Source organism: Neovison vison, chromosome 10 (genome assembly GCF_020171115.1).
Source record: "Neovison vison isolate M4711 chromosome 10, ASM_NN_V1, whole genome shotgun sequence".
Taxonomy (NCBI): Eukaryota; Metazoa; Chordata; class Mammalia; order Carnivora; family Mustelidae; genus Neogale; species Neogale vison.
The window spans coordinates 54,407,513-54,427,123 of NC_058100.1; the positions used below are offsets into that span (position 1 = coordinate 54,407,513).

Here is a 19,611-nt window from a genome sequence, read left to right on the forward strand (position 1 = left end):
TTAGAAAATGTAAGACACAAGCAGTTTTTTAAAAACCTGTTAGAACAGTAGCTTCTGCTTCAGAAAACATTTCCATTTTGAGATGATGCTGTATTACATTACTCGCACATCTAATACAACAATAAACTATAATGATGGAGAACAGATTAGTGGTTCTAGGAGTTAAGGATGGTGGGGAATGAGTAGGAGTGGGACTAGCTGACTAGCGAGGGGTAACACAAGGGAGAGAAAGCACTGTGGTATTGCAATAGTTCTGTATCTTGACTGAGGTGATGGTTAGACAAAACTATACATAGAAAAAAATGTTATAGAACTATACAGGCACGTGTTATACAAACGTCCATTCCCTGGTCCAGCTACTGTACCATACTTACGTTAACATGTAGCTTCTAGGGGAAACTGGGTGAAGGGTAAGTGGCACTTCTCTGCAGTATTTTTGCAACTTCCTATGAATCTATAATTAATATCCCTATACTATTTTTTTCCAAGTTCTAGTGAATCTGTAATTACCTCAAAATAAAAAGTCAAACAACAACAATAAAAATCTTATTTAATGGGGCACCTGGGTGGCTTAGTGGGTTAAGCCTCTGCCTTCGGTTCAGGTCATGGTCTCAGGGTCAGTCCTGAGATCAAGCCCCGCATGGGGCTCTCTGCTCAGCGGAGAGCCTGCTTCCCCCTCTCTCTCTGCCTGCCTCTCTACCCACCTGTGATCTCTCTGTTTCTCTGTCCAATAAGTAAATAAAATCTTTTTAAAAAAATCTCATTTAATGAACTATGGAGCTGGAATTGCATTGTGACTCCAGGAATGAACTCATTACTTTCTTCTTAAACCCTGACCAGCACTTATATTAGCTAGTCTTAAAGGAATTTTGCCCTGCCCCACCTCTCTCTCAAAAGCCACTGAACTCTGTGAGGGAAAAAAGAAAAAAAAATTGCTTTTCCCTTTGTCTCTGTCTGTCTCAGACTCCAGGATCTTCCTCCAGGAAACACTATAAACGATCTGAGAAATAAATTCTCCCACCAGTGGTATCTTGCATTTGACAGCATATCAGCCTAGACAAGGGCTATTAGATACTAAAACATCTCCATGAACACCAAAAAGTAAGCTTAGTGACTCAAAGGATTTTTTTAGGAGTCTGGTTTAAGAATAGGACTGATTTAAGTACACTGTGTAAGTAAGCCTCTATTTTAGCAAAAGCTTAACGAAATACACCAGCCTTGATACCTCTTAAAAGTTGTTCAAATGGATTAACTTACAATTTTAAAATCAGGCAGTAGAAAGAAATCTAACAGCAATTCACAGATACAAATGCAATTTTTAAATGGCCATTGAAAGAATTATGTGGAAGAATACTCATGGGCTCACTCTGAGCTATGAAACTATGAAGCCCAATTTCCCACTGAGTTTATTTTGGAAGCACGTGGGGAGCAAACACCACAACTCACGACCACCTACCCTATGAAAGAATTACTGAATTTCACAGGAGCCACAGCTTCTCTTATGCCTCTTGTAGGTTTGTTCTGTAAAGTCAAATTCTTGCTCTAAATTTCATCTTGTAGGTTCCAACACTCTTAAAAGGACTGCTCTAAGGGTGATGTTGTAGGGATACCTAAAGATAGAAGAAGAGAAAAGGCCAATATAGACCAGCATGTAGACAGAGATTGAGAGAAGAAAAGAAAAAGTGATGGAATCTGTAAAAGACTGTGGGGGGCAGGGAATCCTCGCAAGAAGACCTTTTTTTGTTTCACTGAAGTACAGCTGACACACAGGAGAAGGTCATTATGCTAAGGTACTCTTATGCTCAAAAGATCCAAAGCTCTAAAGGGAGATGGTATCTCCATTAGCACTCAGTCTATATGGCTATTTAGAAAGAAGTCTCCACCACAGATGATGTGCTCGTTACGATTCCTGTATTTTTAATCAACAGAATAAAGTTCGGAAACTTTATAAAACTTTAATGTGTTATGTTAAATCAAAAATACCTTTCTTTTCTAATGTAGTCACATCCTCTGTCCCCCCTCTGCCTTCCTCCTGACACATTATAGCTGTCCCTAGAATGATAGCAGAGATAAAGGCAGGAGCTACCTTCTGCTACCACTGATGCCATGATACACCCACTCCCCTAATCAACAATGCCCCCCCTTCCTTCTCTGGTTTTATTCTAAGCCTAAACTTACTACACCACACTCATGGTGATGAGCTGCAATAATGTAACATACAGAAGAGTTTCTACCTTGCTTGTAACAGAAAATTCCAAGTCTTTCATGTCTTCTTTGTTTTCTTCAACCCTCCCACCATATTCATGAATTGTTTACATTTTAGTTCTAACGCAAATGGTAATTTCCAATAAAAAAACAACAATAACACAGAATTATGGTATTCCTGATTTTGGAACCTGGGATGTTGCCAAGATTCTAGTCTCTAACATACACAAAAATGTTAGCATACAGAATGGCCTTCAATATATCGTCAGAAATACCAACTTTGTATCAACTTTAAGTTTTTCAGAAATGTTTTAGTAAGAGTCAGAATTAAATATTATGTACTTTTCTCCACCATTCTTCCTCAATTTCTAGTATATCCCAGTTACATATGAGGGCCTTATCTGTGCTCTGTATATAATGTCTGTTTATTGAAATAATCTAAATGACTTACTAGAACTTTATAATAAAGTGTGAAACTTTCTTCTTTGAATGCAATACATGTCAGGAACCTTTGGTCAGAGCCGTACTCTACGAACACTTGAGACCTCATAAAAGAGGCAAACATTATCCAGTGTGTAATGACGACAGTACAGATTTCAAGCACAGTTCACCCTTTATGAAATGATCAAAAGCACCAGAGAATTGCGATTAGAAAGAAAATCTGATTGCAAGCAAACTTTCTGTCATAACACATCCTATGCTGAGTAATAAAATACTCCTTCTGAAGAGAAACCCTATTGATGTAATAAATATACCAATGTCATCAGAACAAATGTAAGCTTTATAGAATCTGAGAGAATTTGTAATAGACAAGACCCAAAAAACCCATAAATGTAATACACCTTCAAAATAACAGTCACTGCTTCCTCAACATGAAAGAACTCACACTGGAGGGAAGCCCTATAAACATGTCAGAGCTTTCTAAAAGAAAACAAACCTTCATGATCAAAAGAGAAATCACGCCAAGAAAATCCTTATGTGTATGAAATACGGAAAAACTTTAACAAGAGCTGAGCTTCAATTAAGTAACAGAAAATTCACACCAGAAATAAGTGAATGCACAAAATCCGTAATCCGCTGTTACTAAGCATTAAGGAATTCATACTAGGGGAAAAAACCTGAAAATTTTCTTAATTTGTGGGTGGGGGAAAAAACCAAAACTCCTATTTCCATAGAAAGAACGCTATTTTATGAGTCACATTCTTGGACTAGTAACAGACTTTTGTTTATTTGATTCCAAACATGATGAACAATGGGAGATGACATGTCTGTGGGCTCTACAGTATAAAGCCTTGGAATGGTCACTTAACCAAACTCAAATACTGAACAGGTATTATTCTAGGCACTAGAGACACATCAGTGAACAATGCAGACCCAAGTTTCTGCGCTTGTGGAATTTATCTAGTGAGAGGACAACACCCCCCAATCTGTAAGAGCTGGACTCGTGACCATCACTCCACCCATACCAACTGCTTAAGACTCCTGCAGCTTTGATCAAAATGGTATTTATTACTGACTGAGAACCACCCTTAACTGTCACTTTTACTCTGAAGTCACCAATAAAAACAATCCTACTTCCAGGAATTCTGGAAGACCTAAACAGTATTCTGAAGAACCAACAGTCCAAAATCCTTTACTTCATAGATTCGGTCATTTTTTAAAAAGGCCAAAGATTTGAAATAGATTCTATTAATGGCACAATCTATAAATGGCAAAGCTGAAAAAAACTGCAAGTCTTCGGACTCCCTGCTTTTATGCTTTGCCACTAAAAATTCTCTTTGGGGATTCAAAGGGCTAAAATAAGTGAAATAATTAAAAAATTTTGAGCACCCATTTAGAGCTATGAAGGTTAGACACTGATTTTAAAAAAGAAAGGGGTGCCTGGCTGGCTCAGTGGGTTGGGCCTCTGCCTTTGGCTAGGGTGTGATCTCAGGGTCCTGGGATCGAGGCCCGCATGGGGCTCTCTGCTCAGTGGGAAGCCTGCTTCCCCCACCCCTCTCTGCCTGCCTCTCTGCCTACTTGTGATCCATCTCTCTCACTCTCTCTCTCTGTCAAATAAATAAACAAACAGCTTTTTTTAAAAAGAGGTGGCAAAATACATGGCAATTTGTGCCCAAAACTGGTTTAAACAAAAAAAAAAGAGAGAGAGATACCAAAACTCCATGGAAATAAGAGTTGTACCATTACCAATGGTAGAATATAAATAAACAAACTGCTAAACTTTTTCCTTTTGTGATCACTATAATGACTGTTTCGGCAACGGTATCACTGTACACTCTCCCCACCACTGAGAGAAGGCTGCTTAGCAAGGGGAGGGAAGAAGCGTGAAAAGGCGGATTTTGTGTGAGATGGATCAGCATCCACAGAACCTCCCAAATTTGGCCATGCTGCTTGGGTCAGTGGGGACATGAAGATTCTTAGGATTTCTGTAACAGCAGCTCTGGGAATCAGGGCAAAGTGTTCCAGTGGAGAGGGACCCGGCGGTACAGAAAGCACTGGCTGTGCTGAGACCTGTCTCAGGCCCAACAATCCTGCACAGACACTAAGGAGTGCTCATATTTCTAGAGCCAGTGAGCTGCAGCCTTATGAAAACATGGTACTCTTTTAATAACTATCGTTCAGAGTTGACAGAGATGGGGAAGGAGAGAAGTTTTTTAGGAAGTAAAATCAACTGGAGAAACAGGATGGAGAGAAAAGGGAAGAGTGACTCCTAGGGTTAATAATGGACAGATGGCGCACACCACACAGACAGGGAATCTTTAAAAATAAAACTGGAGCACACCTTTTCTTGTAGTTATATTCCTACCCAATAGTTTTTCGTATCACTGATGAACTTTCCTGTAACATTAAATTCTTTTCATTGGTAAGCATGTTTTCCATTCTTCTGACCATAAAACAAAAAGCTAAGAAAACAAAGTACCAAAATGTTCTTTTTTCTTCTTTTGATCTGAGATAACTTCAAGTGTGAGACAGGGTTGGAGAAAAACCAGACTTAGCATTTGTTTGATTCAGATCTGCTCTTCAAGATGTGACTTTATTTAGCCAGTATTCTACTGATGACTAAGGACAGTCCCTATACCATAAACAATTTTTTGTGCTAGTTCCAAGATAAGGGAGATAGTTTCCACAGTGAAATAAAAGGTGTGGAATTTTTCCTTTTCCCCCTGAGCAACTCTGCAGTGTGCTGTGTGACAGGCACTGTGCAGGTAAGTGGCCGGAGCCTGAGACAGTGGCTGCACTTTGCAAGGTGCCCTTTTCTTCCTACAAGTTAAGAACAAGTTTAGGTAGGGCGCCTGGGTGGCTCAGTGGGTTCAAGAACAAGTTGAGATAGAACCAGTTCACCTAAACTGTACTGAACACAAAAGACAGGAATACAGAATTCCATAAACTGGTAGGAATTACAGGTCTACTTAGGGAACTGAATTAATGAGAGATAAATATTTCAGTAAGTTCCAGGTGACTCAGAAATTGCCTCTATTATAGAAAATCGAGTGAGACCTGGCTGGTGCAATCACCAACCTACACTCAATCACCAAGCCATACGGCTGGATTCAGAAGCTATCTTTTAAGAAGTTCAAATTCCGTACAGATTTCATTTTAGAAAACTTGAATTACCACCTGAAATAAATAACACAGGAATATGTACATGTAATAGTGAGTTCTGATTAGTAGTTTCAGTAAATAACTAAAAAGCTTTAAAATTTCATGAAGCATATACATGTTTTAAAAAGTTTTACATAAAGTTATATAGGGACTTAAACACTGACAAAATGGGTAAACGCATCACAAGATAAATTTATTAGATTCAGGGATAACTCTCTCATAATGTCTGAGGTTAAATTTTGATTTAACAAAAGTGTTCATTCTTTAGTGAATCTAATAACTATATAATGAGGTAAACACCATTTATGCTAATAAAAAAGATTAATACACTAGACTGACTTCATGGATGTATCTGTTAATTTGTCAATAGCAAGAGTTTTGACATGACAAACAACATCTGTACAAACATTTCAGATAACTGGTGGTCGTTAATAAACTCAAAGATATCCCACAACAAAGATGCTCCACAACTCAGGAATTAGTGCGCTGGAGTGTGGATATTGCCATCGGTGCTGGCCAGCAATGATGAACATAAGAGCAAGCTGAAGACAACAACAGGATACCAGTTACATGAAAAATTAAAAACCTGCAACAGCATTTACTGCTAAGGAATACATATACTTAAGAGAAATATAGCTCACTGCACAGGAATGATATAGATCAATACTGGATGGTGGCCCTCAGTGGGAGGAGGGACAACGGCAAACATGGGAGAACGCAGAATGGCTTCAACAGGACTGGTTAGGTGGGTCCACAGGGGTTCATCTTATTAGTCCTTATGCCTTGCTGTAGGTCTTGAATATTTCATAGTAAATTAGAAAACATTTTTCTGCCAGATGACGAAATTCTCCTTACACTGCCAGATTTCACATAATCTTGATTATGTGAGACTAACACCTAACAAGAATATTTTTGTGCTACATCACATCTTCCAATAGTTATTCCTTCAATTTTTGAAGACATTCTCTCACTGAACAAGTATTTACTGAATACTATATTCATTTTCTCATTCTAACTACTGAATCCCATCACATGTCAGACAGATAAAAGAAGCAAAATTATCGGTCTCTGCCCTCATGTAGCTTAAAACCTAGTGGAAGCAGCAAGCAATTAATCAAGTAAGTGCATGATTAACAACTCTTTATACCTTATCACTCCTTCCTTCTTAAAGATACTTCCTTCACTTGGCTCATCAAATTCCGTACTAATAACCTGACTTTCCGGCTAAATCACTCGCTGTTGCTTTTTCATCTCTTGCTAGTTCCACCTAAACACTAACTAGGACCCCTCTTCCCATCTATAGTCACCTTCTTGGTAAACTCTTGAAACACCTCTACAGTGACCTCTCTCAAACTACATTTGAAACCTGGACAGTAATACAGTTACATATTACCTAACTCCGCATTCTAACAAACATGTAAACCCAAACACGTCCAAAGCCAAACTCCTGCTCTTTCCTCCACCAGCTGCTGCTCTGGCCTTTCTCCACAAGTGGCAGCACTGCACATAACATTCTAGATGAATGGCAGCCCCAGAAGTTACGAACATCATAATAATAATTTTCCATCTCAGAGTATCAACGACACGCTTCTGGTGTCAGGCCAAAAACCCTGTCTGGCATCATCCCTGATTCCTCTTGCACATAGTATTTGACAACTTTGCCATCACCTCTTCGACTCCCATCCTGACCCGAGCCACACTGTCTCTCACAGTTGATTCAGTCTTGGTACCAGTCCCACCGCCAAGTCAGCAGTCAGAAGTGACTTAAAGAACTACTTAACATCTCAGTCAGAAACTGCCACTCCTCAAAACCCTCCAAGAGCTTCCCATCTCTTTCAGAGTAAAGATCTACAAGACATCTAGCAGATGACATCTAGCCCTCACTCTACCCCCTTCCCTCATATAGCTCAATGGCTGTTCTCTACCTGGAACACTCTTCCCCAAACACCCATGATTTGCTCTCTCACTTCCTTCTGGTCTTGGCTCAGATGGCCTCTTCCCAGGGAAGGCTTCTGGAAACCACCCTATCTGCAACTGGAACTCCCATCATCCTCCCTCTCTGTTCTCTTCTGGCTGCTTTACAGTTTTCATGACACACTATCTAGTTCACCTTACTCAAATATAAGATCCACCAGGGCAGGAATTTTAGTCTGTTCACTGCTGTACCTCATGGAACTAAACCACTGTTTGGCATATAACAGACACTCAGCAAATACTTGCTGAATCACAAAACATTAATGTAAACTCGCAACTGACATATCCAGTGAAGAAGCAGAGTGTGCTAGGAGAATCTGCAGGAAGACAAGAAAAGCTTACCTGAGAAAGTCAAACTTGGTCTGAGAACTGAAGGATGAATAGGAGTTAATCTGGATATGCACAAGATCAGTGGTGACAGGGACTAAAAGGCCAGTGCAGCTAGACCGGAAACTATGAGGAATTTGTAGACCATATTAGGATAGTTTGTCTTTATTCTCTGAGCAACAGAAACATTTTAGAATGTTTTAAGAAAAGGGATCATATGAGCAGATTTCGATGTCTGAAAACATTACCATGGATGCTGGACAGAGAGGACTTCAGAAGGGTCAGTAGATGCAGGTAGATCAGTAAGAGGTACATAGTTGGGATAAAATGGTAGCTTGGATTGGGATGTTGGGAGCAGAAAGAGAAGGCATAGACAAGACACTTAGGATGTTAAAAAAAAAATCAGTGAAACTGGTATTAAGTTAGATAAGAGACTGGGGCCAAAGGAATTTTAAGGTTCACTTTTAAATTTCACAAGTTAGTGTTAGATGTCCCAGGAAAATAAAAAAGTCCCATACTGACTTGAATTCTCTGTCTTCAGTAATCATTATGTACAACTTCAATGTCCAAAGCTCCTAGTCACAAATGACTATTGGGAACCTGAAATGTGGCTACTGCAAAGATGTGTCCTCACTATACAGTACACACTGAATTTCAAAATCTTAGCAGAGGAAAAAAAAGACTAGAGACTACCTCAATAATGTTACAAAAGTTGAAGTGGTTCTGTTTCAGATGTTGTAGGTTAACTAAAATAATTAAAATTAATTTCATCTGTTTCATTTTTAGTTCATAATGTGGCTACTAGGAAATGTAAAGTTACGTTAAGTGGCTCACATTGTACTTCCACTGGATAGCGCTAATCTCATAGGAAATAGCAACATGGCCACTGCCATTTATTCAAAAGGAAAAAATATATCAAAGGATAAGATGGCCAAATTTCAGGGCAAAGAAAGTATAATTTTTGTAAAGAAAATTTAGTTTGTTTTGTTCAGGGATGTGAAGAAATTAATGTTTCAGTTTTTGTCTTTTATTTAAAGATTTTATTTGAGAGAGTGAGTGAGCAAACATACACGCACAAGCAGGGGGGAGGGGCAGCGGGAGAGGGAGAAGCAGGCTGGCTGCTGAACATGGAGCCCAATGTGGGGCTCGATCCCAGGACCCTGGATTGTGACCTCAGCTGAAGGCTGATGCTTAACTGACTGAGCCACCCAGGCGCCCAGTTTTTGTCATCTAAATACAAAAGCCATTTTCTTTTTCTGCTTTATGTGTAGAACACATTGCTTCTCCTATCCCTAATCTAATGGTTCTACTGAGACAATTCTCGGGTATGGAGTAAATGTTAGGAAAAGACCGAATTGTGGAAATGAAGGAACTCAGAGATCATTTAGGCCCAGCCCTTCATTTTGTAAGTGACAAACCTGAGATGCTAAGACATTAAGTAACTTACTTGAAAGTCACAAGACTAATACTGTCTATACCACCTAAGACACAGATGTTTTCTCCAACTCCTTATAATAATTAGTGTTCAGGGCCACTACTACTTATACATACAATAAATATACTATATTTTGTTCCCAAAATATCTAAAAAAAATTATCTATCTTATGGTACTGAATACTGAATTTTTTTTTTGAGGATTTTATTTTAGAGAGTATGTGTGCACTCATACATGTGACTGGGCAGAGGGGCAGAGGAGGAGGGTGGAGGGAGGAATCTCAAGCTGACTCCACTGAAAGTGGAGCCCAATGCAGGGCTCGATCTCAAGACTCTTTGAGATCATGACATCAGCTGAAACCAAGAGTTGGATGCTTAACCACTGAGCCATCCAGGTGCCTCATCACTTACTCAATTTTGGGATACAAAATCATACTTATATTCTTACTTATTAAGAGTGGAAAAAGCATCAGTTTTTAGAGTCTAAAACCCAATTCCTACACGTAACTGTGCATCAAAGACAGCTGTAATCCTGTTTTCTCATCAGTAAAACAGACATTACCACACTCAGGCACACACACACACACACACACACACAGAGCATTAATAAATGGCTTCCAGCAGGTAGAAGTATAGTAAGTAAGAAATGCCTTCCATGATCCTCCCTTTTCTCTCTAAAATGTTAACCACTGTCATATTACAAAGTCATAAATAAAGATGTAAGGAAAAAAACTGCTGGAGTGAGTCGTGAAACCCAGTTTTTTATTCCCAATGTCCTATGAAAAAGCTTCAAAGCCTTGGGTAAATCAGTCAACCTAAGTCTGTTCACCCCTCTAAGAGTGATGAAGCCTAACCAACCAAAATGATTCAAACAGTCCTACCTATGACTCAATGATGTTTACCTATGACTGCCACATGAGTTTCTGAGGACTGAGTATTATATGCACAGTCACATCAAAAGCTTTAAACATTTAAACACTAATATGAATTTGACATTTCTAAAACTTGTTTTGGGATACTATTAGTAACCATTCTGTATATTTAGAAGGAAAGTTCTTAAAACTACTCACATCTGGTTGAATGGCTTTAAATACTGGAACATCCATTAGTGTTATCTGACCCTGAAATATAAGGTAAAAAAATGACAATTTGTCCTTAGGAATTCTACAACATGACATATATTCTAAACTAAAATTATATTCTATACTAAAATACATTGAATATTCAAATTTTTATTAGAAAAAAGTAGCAATTTTACAAGGGATTACAGGAAATGAAAACATGCCCTTATGCCATTATTAAATATGATTATTTCAAATTATCTCATACCTATTCATACCTTCTTATGACATAAATGAGGTATAGTTAGAAAATAAAAATGATTTTAAAAATCTGGACACAGTCATACATTAAATCAAAATCAAAACAAAAAATCAGATCTACTGGTTCATGGAGCAGTATTATGGTGATTATTAAGTCGTATTTCCTCAAACAGTAATATAAAATCTGATGTTTTATGAAGTTTTCTTCCCCATTTATAAAAATCAATGTTGGGGCGCCTGGGTGGCTCAGTGGGTTAAGCCACTGCCTTCGGCTCAGGTCATGATCCCAGGGTTCTGGGATCGAGTCCCGCATTGGGCTCTCTGCTCAGCGGGGAGCCTGCTTCTTCCTCTCTCTCTCTGCCTGCCTCTGCCTACTTGTGATCTCTGTCAAATAAATAAATTGAAAAAAAAAAAAATCAATGTCACGTATTCTCGTGGCAACGCATGTCAAAAGACTACACATGGGTTGCCCCCAGGGCTCAGGGTTTGGAGCACCGTTCTTGTTGGGACTGCACACACCTGTGGACCTATCTTAGTCTCACTTAAGGCCACAGCTGTAAAACTAAAACTCAATAATATACCAAAGAATAGTATGTTATGACTGAACACAGTTTATTCCTAGAATGCAAGAGCATTCAACAACAGCAAATTAAGACATACTATTAACAAGTTAAAGGAGACAGAGAACTTCAGTGAACATTTACATCAGTTAAGAAATAAAAGTTTTTCCAGGTATCTTTCATGATATTGCAATAATGCCTTCAAATTTCATTTTTCCGTTTCTTTAATTTACAAAAATGTAAAAATACTTCTTACATGGGTCGATGAAGCACAGCTGGCTGGCTTGGAGAGGTGGTACAGGCAGGGGGCAAAACCTACAATAAAGGTTCTTTCTCGCCAAGCTGAAGGTTTAAGGTAGGAAGCTGCTCTAAAGCTCTCCGCAGCTCTTCCTCCCTTCCCTTTCATCCCTCTGCTTGCTTCCCTGCTGTACTACTCTCTCTCCATCAATTTCCACATTCAGTTTTTTTTTTAACCACCTCCTCTGCGCCTTGGCTCAACAGCATCAATGTGTAAGGTATGTGCAAAAACTTGGGGGCGGGGGGAGGGGGGGGAGGAGGCTTACCGCATATTCTTCTGGTGTAACCTTAAGAACATCAAATACCACAGCATCAAAGCTTTTCTTCAGTTCAGAACCTTTGTCACTTAATGATTCGGAACTGCTACTTTTCTGTTAAATTGAAAGAAAATGCAGCCATTTTAATACTGTTTCCCAGTCAATGCCATGGAAACTCAAATGGCATTCAATACCAAGGAAAGTGTAACACTGGGGACAACACACTGCTTAGCTGAAGGAGCTCTAGACACAGGGTCAGGCAACCGGAAATCTAACTGAGGTTCTAGAGTCCTCTTCTTGTCTGTCAGTTTCTTCATCCTGATATCCTACCATAGCTTACAGAAATTAAAGATTTTAGCAAGATTGATGATTCTCAAATGAGGTAAAGGGAAGTAAGGGAGAAGAAATGTTATTAAAGAAAAAGACAAACTTTTCATGACTTAAAGCATAAGAAAACAGTCAGGACCTCATTAAATAATTCAATCATATTTGCTAAGTGATGTGCACCTGTGATAGGACAATTGCTACTATTCTTATTATATTACAAATTTAAGGATTTTCTGCTTTAAGGTTACTATTTCAAGTTCAGATTTGCTTTTACTACATGTAGAACAAAAAGTGGCTTTTGGCTCTGAAAATCTTATTTCTGTTCTATTTCCACATCTATACCATGAAATAAAAATGTATTCTGCCTCAGCGGGCTAAAATCAGAGCATCACTGCCATAAGAACATTCAGATCATGCTCTATTAAATGGAGGCAGGATATTAAGTTATAGTTAATGGCACAAAAAACTCCCAAAGTTTCAGTTACCAATGTATAATACACATGTCAGCCTAGCAGCTGTGAGACATCAGTTTTGAGCACTTGTCCTTACGCCTCATTTTTGTTTTCTTTCACTTTCATTAGCAATTTTGATTATCAAAATCATTTCAAAGGAAGGACCTGTCATTAATTTGGGAAATTTCTCAACCATTATTCTATTTCAAGTATTTCTTCTGCCCCCTTCTCTTCTCCTTCTGGTAGTTCCATTACATGCATGGTACAATTTCTGTCATTCTCCCAGTCCTTGGATATTCTATTCCTTTTTTTTTTTTTTCATTCTATTTTCCCTCTGCATTTCGGTTTGGGATGTTTCTGTTGACATAAAAGCTCATGAATTCTTTTGTCAGCTGACTGTTGACCACTAGTCCACTGGTAAACTGATGGATGTTATTCTTCATTTTTTGTTAAAATGTTTTTGATTTCTAACATTTTCTTTTGATTCTTGGAATTTCAATATTCCCACTTTCATTACTCATCTTTTCTTCCAAGTTGTCCATTCTTTCCGTTAGAGCCCTTACCATTATTAATCGTGGTTATTTTAATTCCCAGTCTGATTAATTCCAAAACCTTGCCATATCTGACTCTAGCTCTGTTACCTGCTTTATCTCTCCAGACTATGTATTTTTCTTACCTTTTAGCAGGCCTTATAATTTGCTGAAAACCAGACATAATGTATTTATTGGGTAATAGGAACTGAGGTAAATAGGCCTTTAGTATAAGGACATATGCTTGAATAAGGCAGGAGTTACGCTGTTTACTGTTTGTTGTACTTGAGGTGTCTGGGTCTTCAATTTCCTCTAGTGTCGTTCTTTGGTTTCTCTAGAACCTCCTTCTTGGATAGAATCTGTGCCTTGCCAGTCGTTCAGCTATACTCCTTCATTATTCACAAGGGCCCTGTTACATGGTGGTAAAGTACTCAGGGAGAAGTATTCTGTAAGTCTGATAGTCAGGTCTTTTTTTTTTTTTTTTTTTTTTTTTAGAGATTTTATTCATTTATTTGACAGAGATTACAAGTAGGCAGAGAGGCAGGCAGAGAGAGAGAGGAGGAAGCAGGCTCCCTGCTGAGCAGAGAGCCCGATGCGGGACTCGATCCCAGGACCCTGAGATCATGACCTGAGCCGAAGGCAGCGGTCTAACCCACTGAGCCACCCAGGCGCCCCCTATAGTCAGGTCTTTTAATTGGCCTGTGCCCTCAAATACCTCTCAATACCCAATAGCCACTGCCAATCCCCAAAAAAGTGAGAAAGAAAGGCTGGAGGGGGCTGGAGTTGGGTACTGCTCATCCTCCAAACAGATCAGGCTCTGGTGAAGTGGTTTCTCTTGAGGTCGGGGAGAACACAATGCACTGGGCACTTTCAAAATGATTATTTTCCCCTCCCCCTGCTAGAAACATTAAGGGCTTTTTCTCTGATCTTCACTGTGAGAACCTGGCAGAGCTTCTAGAGGTAAAACACAAAAGTAGGGGCTGGGGGAACGGAGTTTCTAACTTCAAGGTGTCCACACCATAGCCTCCCACAATTTCTCAACTATAGCTTAAGTGTTCCTACCCATTTCTGGCTTCAGTGATTTCTTCTCCTGGTAAACTAAATCTTTACTTGCCTTTCCCTCCAGTTTTTGAGTCATCACTGTCAGTCTCTCTATGACATCAATTTTCTGACAGAGCTAAGAAGAGTTACTGAGTTTCAGTTTGTTTAGTTTTTTCCAGGTTATGAAGCCAATAATGATGAATTCCAACCTCTTTTACATATATGAGCAGAAACCCAAAGTCCCGTAATCAGATTTTATACGTAGTTATTTTATTCCACGTGTTTATTCTCTGTAATTATGGCTAGCTTATGTCAACATTATTTTATATCCCAAAACTAATTTAGAAATTTATTCATGATGTTAAACATCAGTTTAACACTATCAGACACATTTAACATGTATCAACTTAACATCAGACATCAGTTTCTGACCAAATAACTAAATACATTCTGTCAAGTAAAGACATTAACTTTAAACATAACTTTCTCCAAGTTTTTAACTCATTCAAGAAAAATCAGCAAATCACAATGGCAATTTCATTACTTATCAAAACAAGTTATCACTTTCCTTTTTTCTTTCTTGTAAGTTGTTAGGAGAGGCTTAAGAAATTATGAGCCAGATACTTCCATCTGCCTCCCCAATACCAATAAATAAGCTGGTACTGATAAGCTACACAGTACTTACACGTAATGTCCACTAAGGGAATAATAGTAATTCTTTATTCAAGACAAGACTAAAAACCACTGACACTTCTCAACAGCTGAAAAACAAATTCACTCCAACTTCTGATGTCAGGAGCTTCTAGTACAAGTTAAATATAAAGCTACTGAGACAGGGAAGTCCATCACCCAGATCAAGTATTTTATCCATTCTGTAAGCTTATCAGATTTACGGGACATTTGCATTTTGATATGTTAATAGGTCTGTATTTTAAGAGAAAGTGAAAATATGTATTTTTAGTTTTACTTTCTTGCCACAGTGTAGAAAAATTTAAAAGACAGCCTTTTTGTCCACTTACCAAGTACTAAATTATACTACTCTGAGGCCTGATGTTAGTCCATTTACCTTCTTAAGAAAGGTAACAGATTTTTTTTACAGAAGTAAAATGATCTATTTTATTTAACAAATAATTATATACTGTTTCCTATAATACTAGACCAAATGTTTCAGGATATATAGTTATAAATGCCATACACACACACACACATTTAACATATTAAAAAAATACGGTTATAAAAATACCCAGGTAAACATACATATAATATTAGACATCTATAGAAACATGTAATATAATCCCTTTCTCAAGGAGAAAGAAAAGCAATGTATAAATTTATGGAAAAAATTATTTTACAAGTGGGTTTTTTTTTTAACTGATAGTTTCAAAATAGGCAAGCTATCTGTTTAGGGGATCAGGAAAAGACTCTGCTGGAAGCGTAGCATTTGAAATAGGTTTGAAAGACAGCCAAGTCTCATTTTTTGTGCAGAGAAGGAGGGGCACGTTGGAGTGAGAAGAGAAATGCCATGTAGAAAAACTGATACAGAGAAAACTGTAACAAAAGTAGGAGAAAACAATGGTCTATACAAATATCAGCAAGATGGAGTATTCCTTCATTAGAATGAAATTTCAAGTCAATAATTAGTGGGGGTTAAACTGATTAAAAAGAAAATTTAGAGTCACTTTGGCAAGAAGTCTTGAATAAAAAGTTTAGGGCCATTTGTATTTCATTAGTAGGCAAAGGGGAACCACAGACAGTCTGGGGATACAATAAAGCTTAAGAGCTGTATTTTAAGAATATTAAAAGGGACGCCTGGGTGGCTCAGTTGGTTGGACGACTGCCTTCGGCTCAGGTCATGATCCCGGAGTCCTGGGATCTGGTCCCGCATCGGGCTCCCAGCTCCATGCGGAGTCTGCTTCTCCCTCTGACCTTGTCCTTGCTCATGCTCTCTCTCACTGTCTCTCTTTCTCAAATAAATAAATAAAATCTTTAAAAAAAAAAAAAAGAATATTAAAATTGAATTACAGTCAAATGAACCAAAACCAACAGAGAATGGAAGTACATGATCAAACTAAAAGCCTGCTGCAATAATGTAAACAAGAAATAATGGCCAAACTCAGATGGCACTGGAAGAAATAAGGAGAAAAGGACTGGATCCTAGCGATGAGGTCCGGACAGGCTCTCAGACGGCTGCCAAGGGATGGTCTCTGTCTCCTGGCACTCACATCTTTGTGTGATTCCCTCCACTTGGGTGTGGGCAGGACTGTGACCAACAGAACATGACAGAGATAATGGGCTGTCGCTTCCATGATAACATTACAGAAGGCTCTAACTTCTGCCAGTGTGCTCTCCCCGCTGGGATGAGCAAACGGCTGTGGTGCACAAAGGGGAAATCTAAAGATTAAACTCAGATGGCAGGGAAACAGTGATGAGACAGACAGTGATGGGACACGGTGATGCTATTAACAGAAGTCAGAGAAAGGGGCTGCATTATTTTCTTTACAGGGTGCACAGCAGAACAGTAATGAGTAACTTCATTTTGTTCATATTATACATAAAATGTCCGGTCCATCAGAAATGTTTAATAAAAATGTATGATGGAAGCCAGAGCTAGAGATAGAAATAAAGAAATCACCAGCATAAGAAGAATCATCAAAACCATAGACTTAGACTATTTTCATTGCTACCAAGGCCTCAGTAACTGGCTGGAGCAAAATGGAGTTGGAAGTTATTAATGAACTTTGAGACTAAGGAAGTAAAAGGTCACAGACATTATTCTCATCCTCTATTGCAAGAGAAAAATAGAGGAGAAATATAGGAGCTACACTAAAGTTACTAAGGAAAGCAGGCAAGTACCCTGAATTTAAAGACAAAACAAAAAAAGAAAAAAAAATAGGAAGCACAAGTAAAATCACAGCACGTTAACCAGAGCAATGGGCATCTAGCTCAGTCTTCACCTCCATCTTTTACACTCTAAGCCACATCCCTTCCAACATTTCAGTAATGGTTTTTGACTCTTTCAACAAGCCTCAAATCAAGAATCTAGATGGTTTCAAAATTATGTGATTTTAATAAAAGAATCTTTCATTCTCACTTGTACTATTGGCCTCAAGGTTCATGTAATGTAAAAACACGCTAAAAAGACATTCTATGTATCCTTTAAAACTAAACTCAAGAAAAAGTTTTAAGTAATCATTATTTGTCAAGTATCTTAAATGGATGAGGAGTAATTAAATTTCTAGATGTACAGTAAATGTGTGAATGGCATAATTAAAAGTTTTTTAAAACTAAACAATTTATAGCTCTTCTTCTCAAGTTCTGATTTAAATCTGTGACCAACCATAATACTTAAAAAATTAGAATGTCAGGTAAGAAACTCTGCAGCTAACCTTCTCAAATGTCTTACCTCGGAAGCAACAGCAGCAATATTAACATTGCTTGCCTGCCCGTTCATCAGGTCCATGCTTCCCACAACATCAGTCCTTAACGCTATGTTAACAGCAACAGAAGACTGACTGCTTCAATGTCCAAGGCCACAAATACATTATTATTCCTGTAAAAAATAAACAGAAAATGTTAAACCTATGTCTTATTGGAAGTTTCAAACAGCAAATCCATGCTTATCACCACGCCAAGAAATAAAACACTGTATTGAGAACTTGCCAAGAAATAAAAAACTTTACTGAAATCTATTTTTTATTTCAGCTAAATTACTAAATTCAGCTCAAGGACCATCTTAGATGCTCTTTTCAAATGGTCAGAAACACCCAATGCGCTCAAAACATGCTACTGCTCAAAACATGCTCAAAACATGTTACTGCTATGTTCTCCATCAGTAAAGCAGAAGTATAATTTTTCACTTATTGTGAGAAAAATTCAGTAACTTTTTTTAGTTCTTAGTAAATAAAAAGTGTAAGACAACACGCGGCAGAGTAACACACGGCGTAACTCGAAGAAATCTTGCAGGATCTAAATGACATCTATAGGGGCACCTGGGTGACTCAGTGGGTTAAGCCGCTGCCTTCGGCTCAGGTCATGATCTCAGGGTCCTGGGATCGAGTCCTGCATCGGGCTCTCTGCTCAGCAGGGAGCCTGCTTCCCTCTCTCTCTCCCTGCCTCTCTGTCTACTTGTGATCTCTCTCTGTCAAATAAATAAAATCTTAAATAAATAAATAAATGACATCTATAAGCGACAACAGTAAGTGTACCATTGCTGATAAACTGGTTTATGAAGACAAAACAAATAACTGATAATAAAATATGAAACGTGTCATACAGTGACCACAGTATGTTTATTTGTACAGAGTTTTAAAGTTTATCGAGTATCTTCAATCATTATCTCACTGATCTTCACAACTGCCAGTAAGACTAAATTAAGGAGGACATTTTTTTTTTTTAAAGATTTTATTTATTTATTTGACAGAGGGAGATCACAAGTAGGCAGAGAGGCAGGTAGAGAAAGAGAGAGGAGGAAGCAGACTCCCTGCTGAGCAGAAAGCCCAATGCGGGACTCGATCCCAGGACCCCAAGATCATGACCTGAGCCGAAGGCAGCGGCTTAACCCACTGAGCCACCCAGGCGCCCCTTAAGGAGGACATTTTTAATGTTCACATAACACAAGGAACCAGAGCCTCTGCCAGTAAATGAAGAGCCAAGAATAAAATTGAAGCCATCTGAAATTCTAGTCAGATATTATTTCCACAACACCACATTTCTTTCCACTATACTGTAAGTCAGAGTATTTACTTGTGTTTTCCACAAGTAACCTGTTGTATAGCACTATGTTGGTAACTTCACCTTTCTAGGATGGAATTTCCTCCTCTCTGTAAAATGACATGAGCAAAGGGACTCAGGGCCCCTTTCCAACTTTTAATTTCAAGAACCCTTTCGTATAAGAGAAATGAGAAATGCCCATAAATTAGGTACATTAAATTCTACCAACTTTAAAAACGAATCTGAAATAGCAATAGTAGTTCTCTTGATGCTAAGTTTCCTCTCTCTGGAGAAGCAATATAGGAGAGTGATTTAGAAGACTCAGGAACAATACTGCCTAAGTCTGAACCCAGCAAACAGTTAACTCTTCCGGGCTCAGTTTCCTTATCTATTAAAAGTAACAGTAAGTACCTACCTCCCAGAGTTGGAGTGAGGAGAAATGAATATATATACAAAGCCCACAAAACAGTGCTAACATGTGGTAAGGGCACAATAATGACCTTGCAGATTTTATCTACTTAAACCACACAAAGCTGAAATTCCACAGAGTCTTCAAATTAAAGAAGACAAAA

At 38.4% G+C, this 19,611-nt stretch overlaps 1 protein-coding gene across 3 annotated transcripts in view; it reads right to left on the reverse strand.

The window, feature by feature from the left end:
- Positions 1–19,611, reverse strand: part of RALGPS2 (Ral GEF with PH domain and SH3 binding motif 2) — a 159,291-nt gene that overhangs the window by 105,471 nt on the left and 34,209 nt on the right. For all 3 annotated transcript variants that reach the window (XM_044267335.1, XM_044267334.1, XM_044267333.1), the window contains exons 2-4: positions 17,733–17,879; positions 11,989–12,093; positions 10,614–10,664 (exon numbers count right to left, since the gene is read on the reverse strand). In XM_044267335.1, the coding sequence (XP_044123270.1) occupies positions 10,614–10,664; positions 11,989–12,093; positions 17,733–17,789 (213 nt within the window). In that variant the 5' untranslated portion in view covers positions 17,790–17,879. The remainder of the gene's footprint in view (positions 1–10,613; positions 10,665–11,988; positions 12,094–17,732; positions 17,880–19,611) is intronic.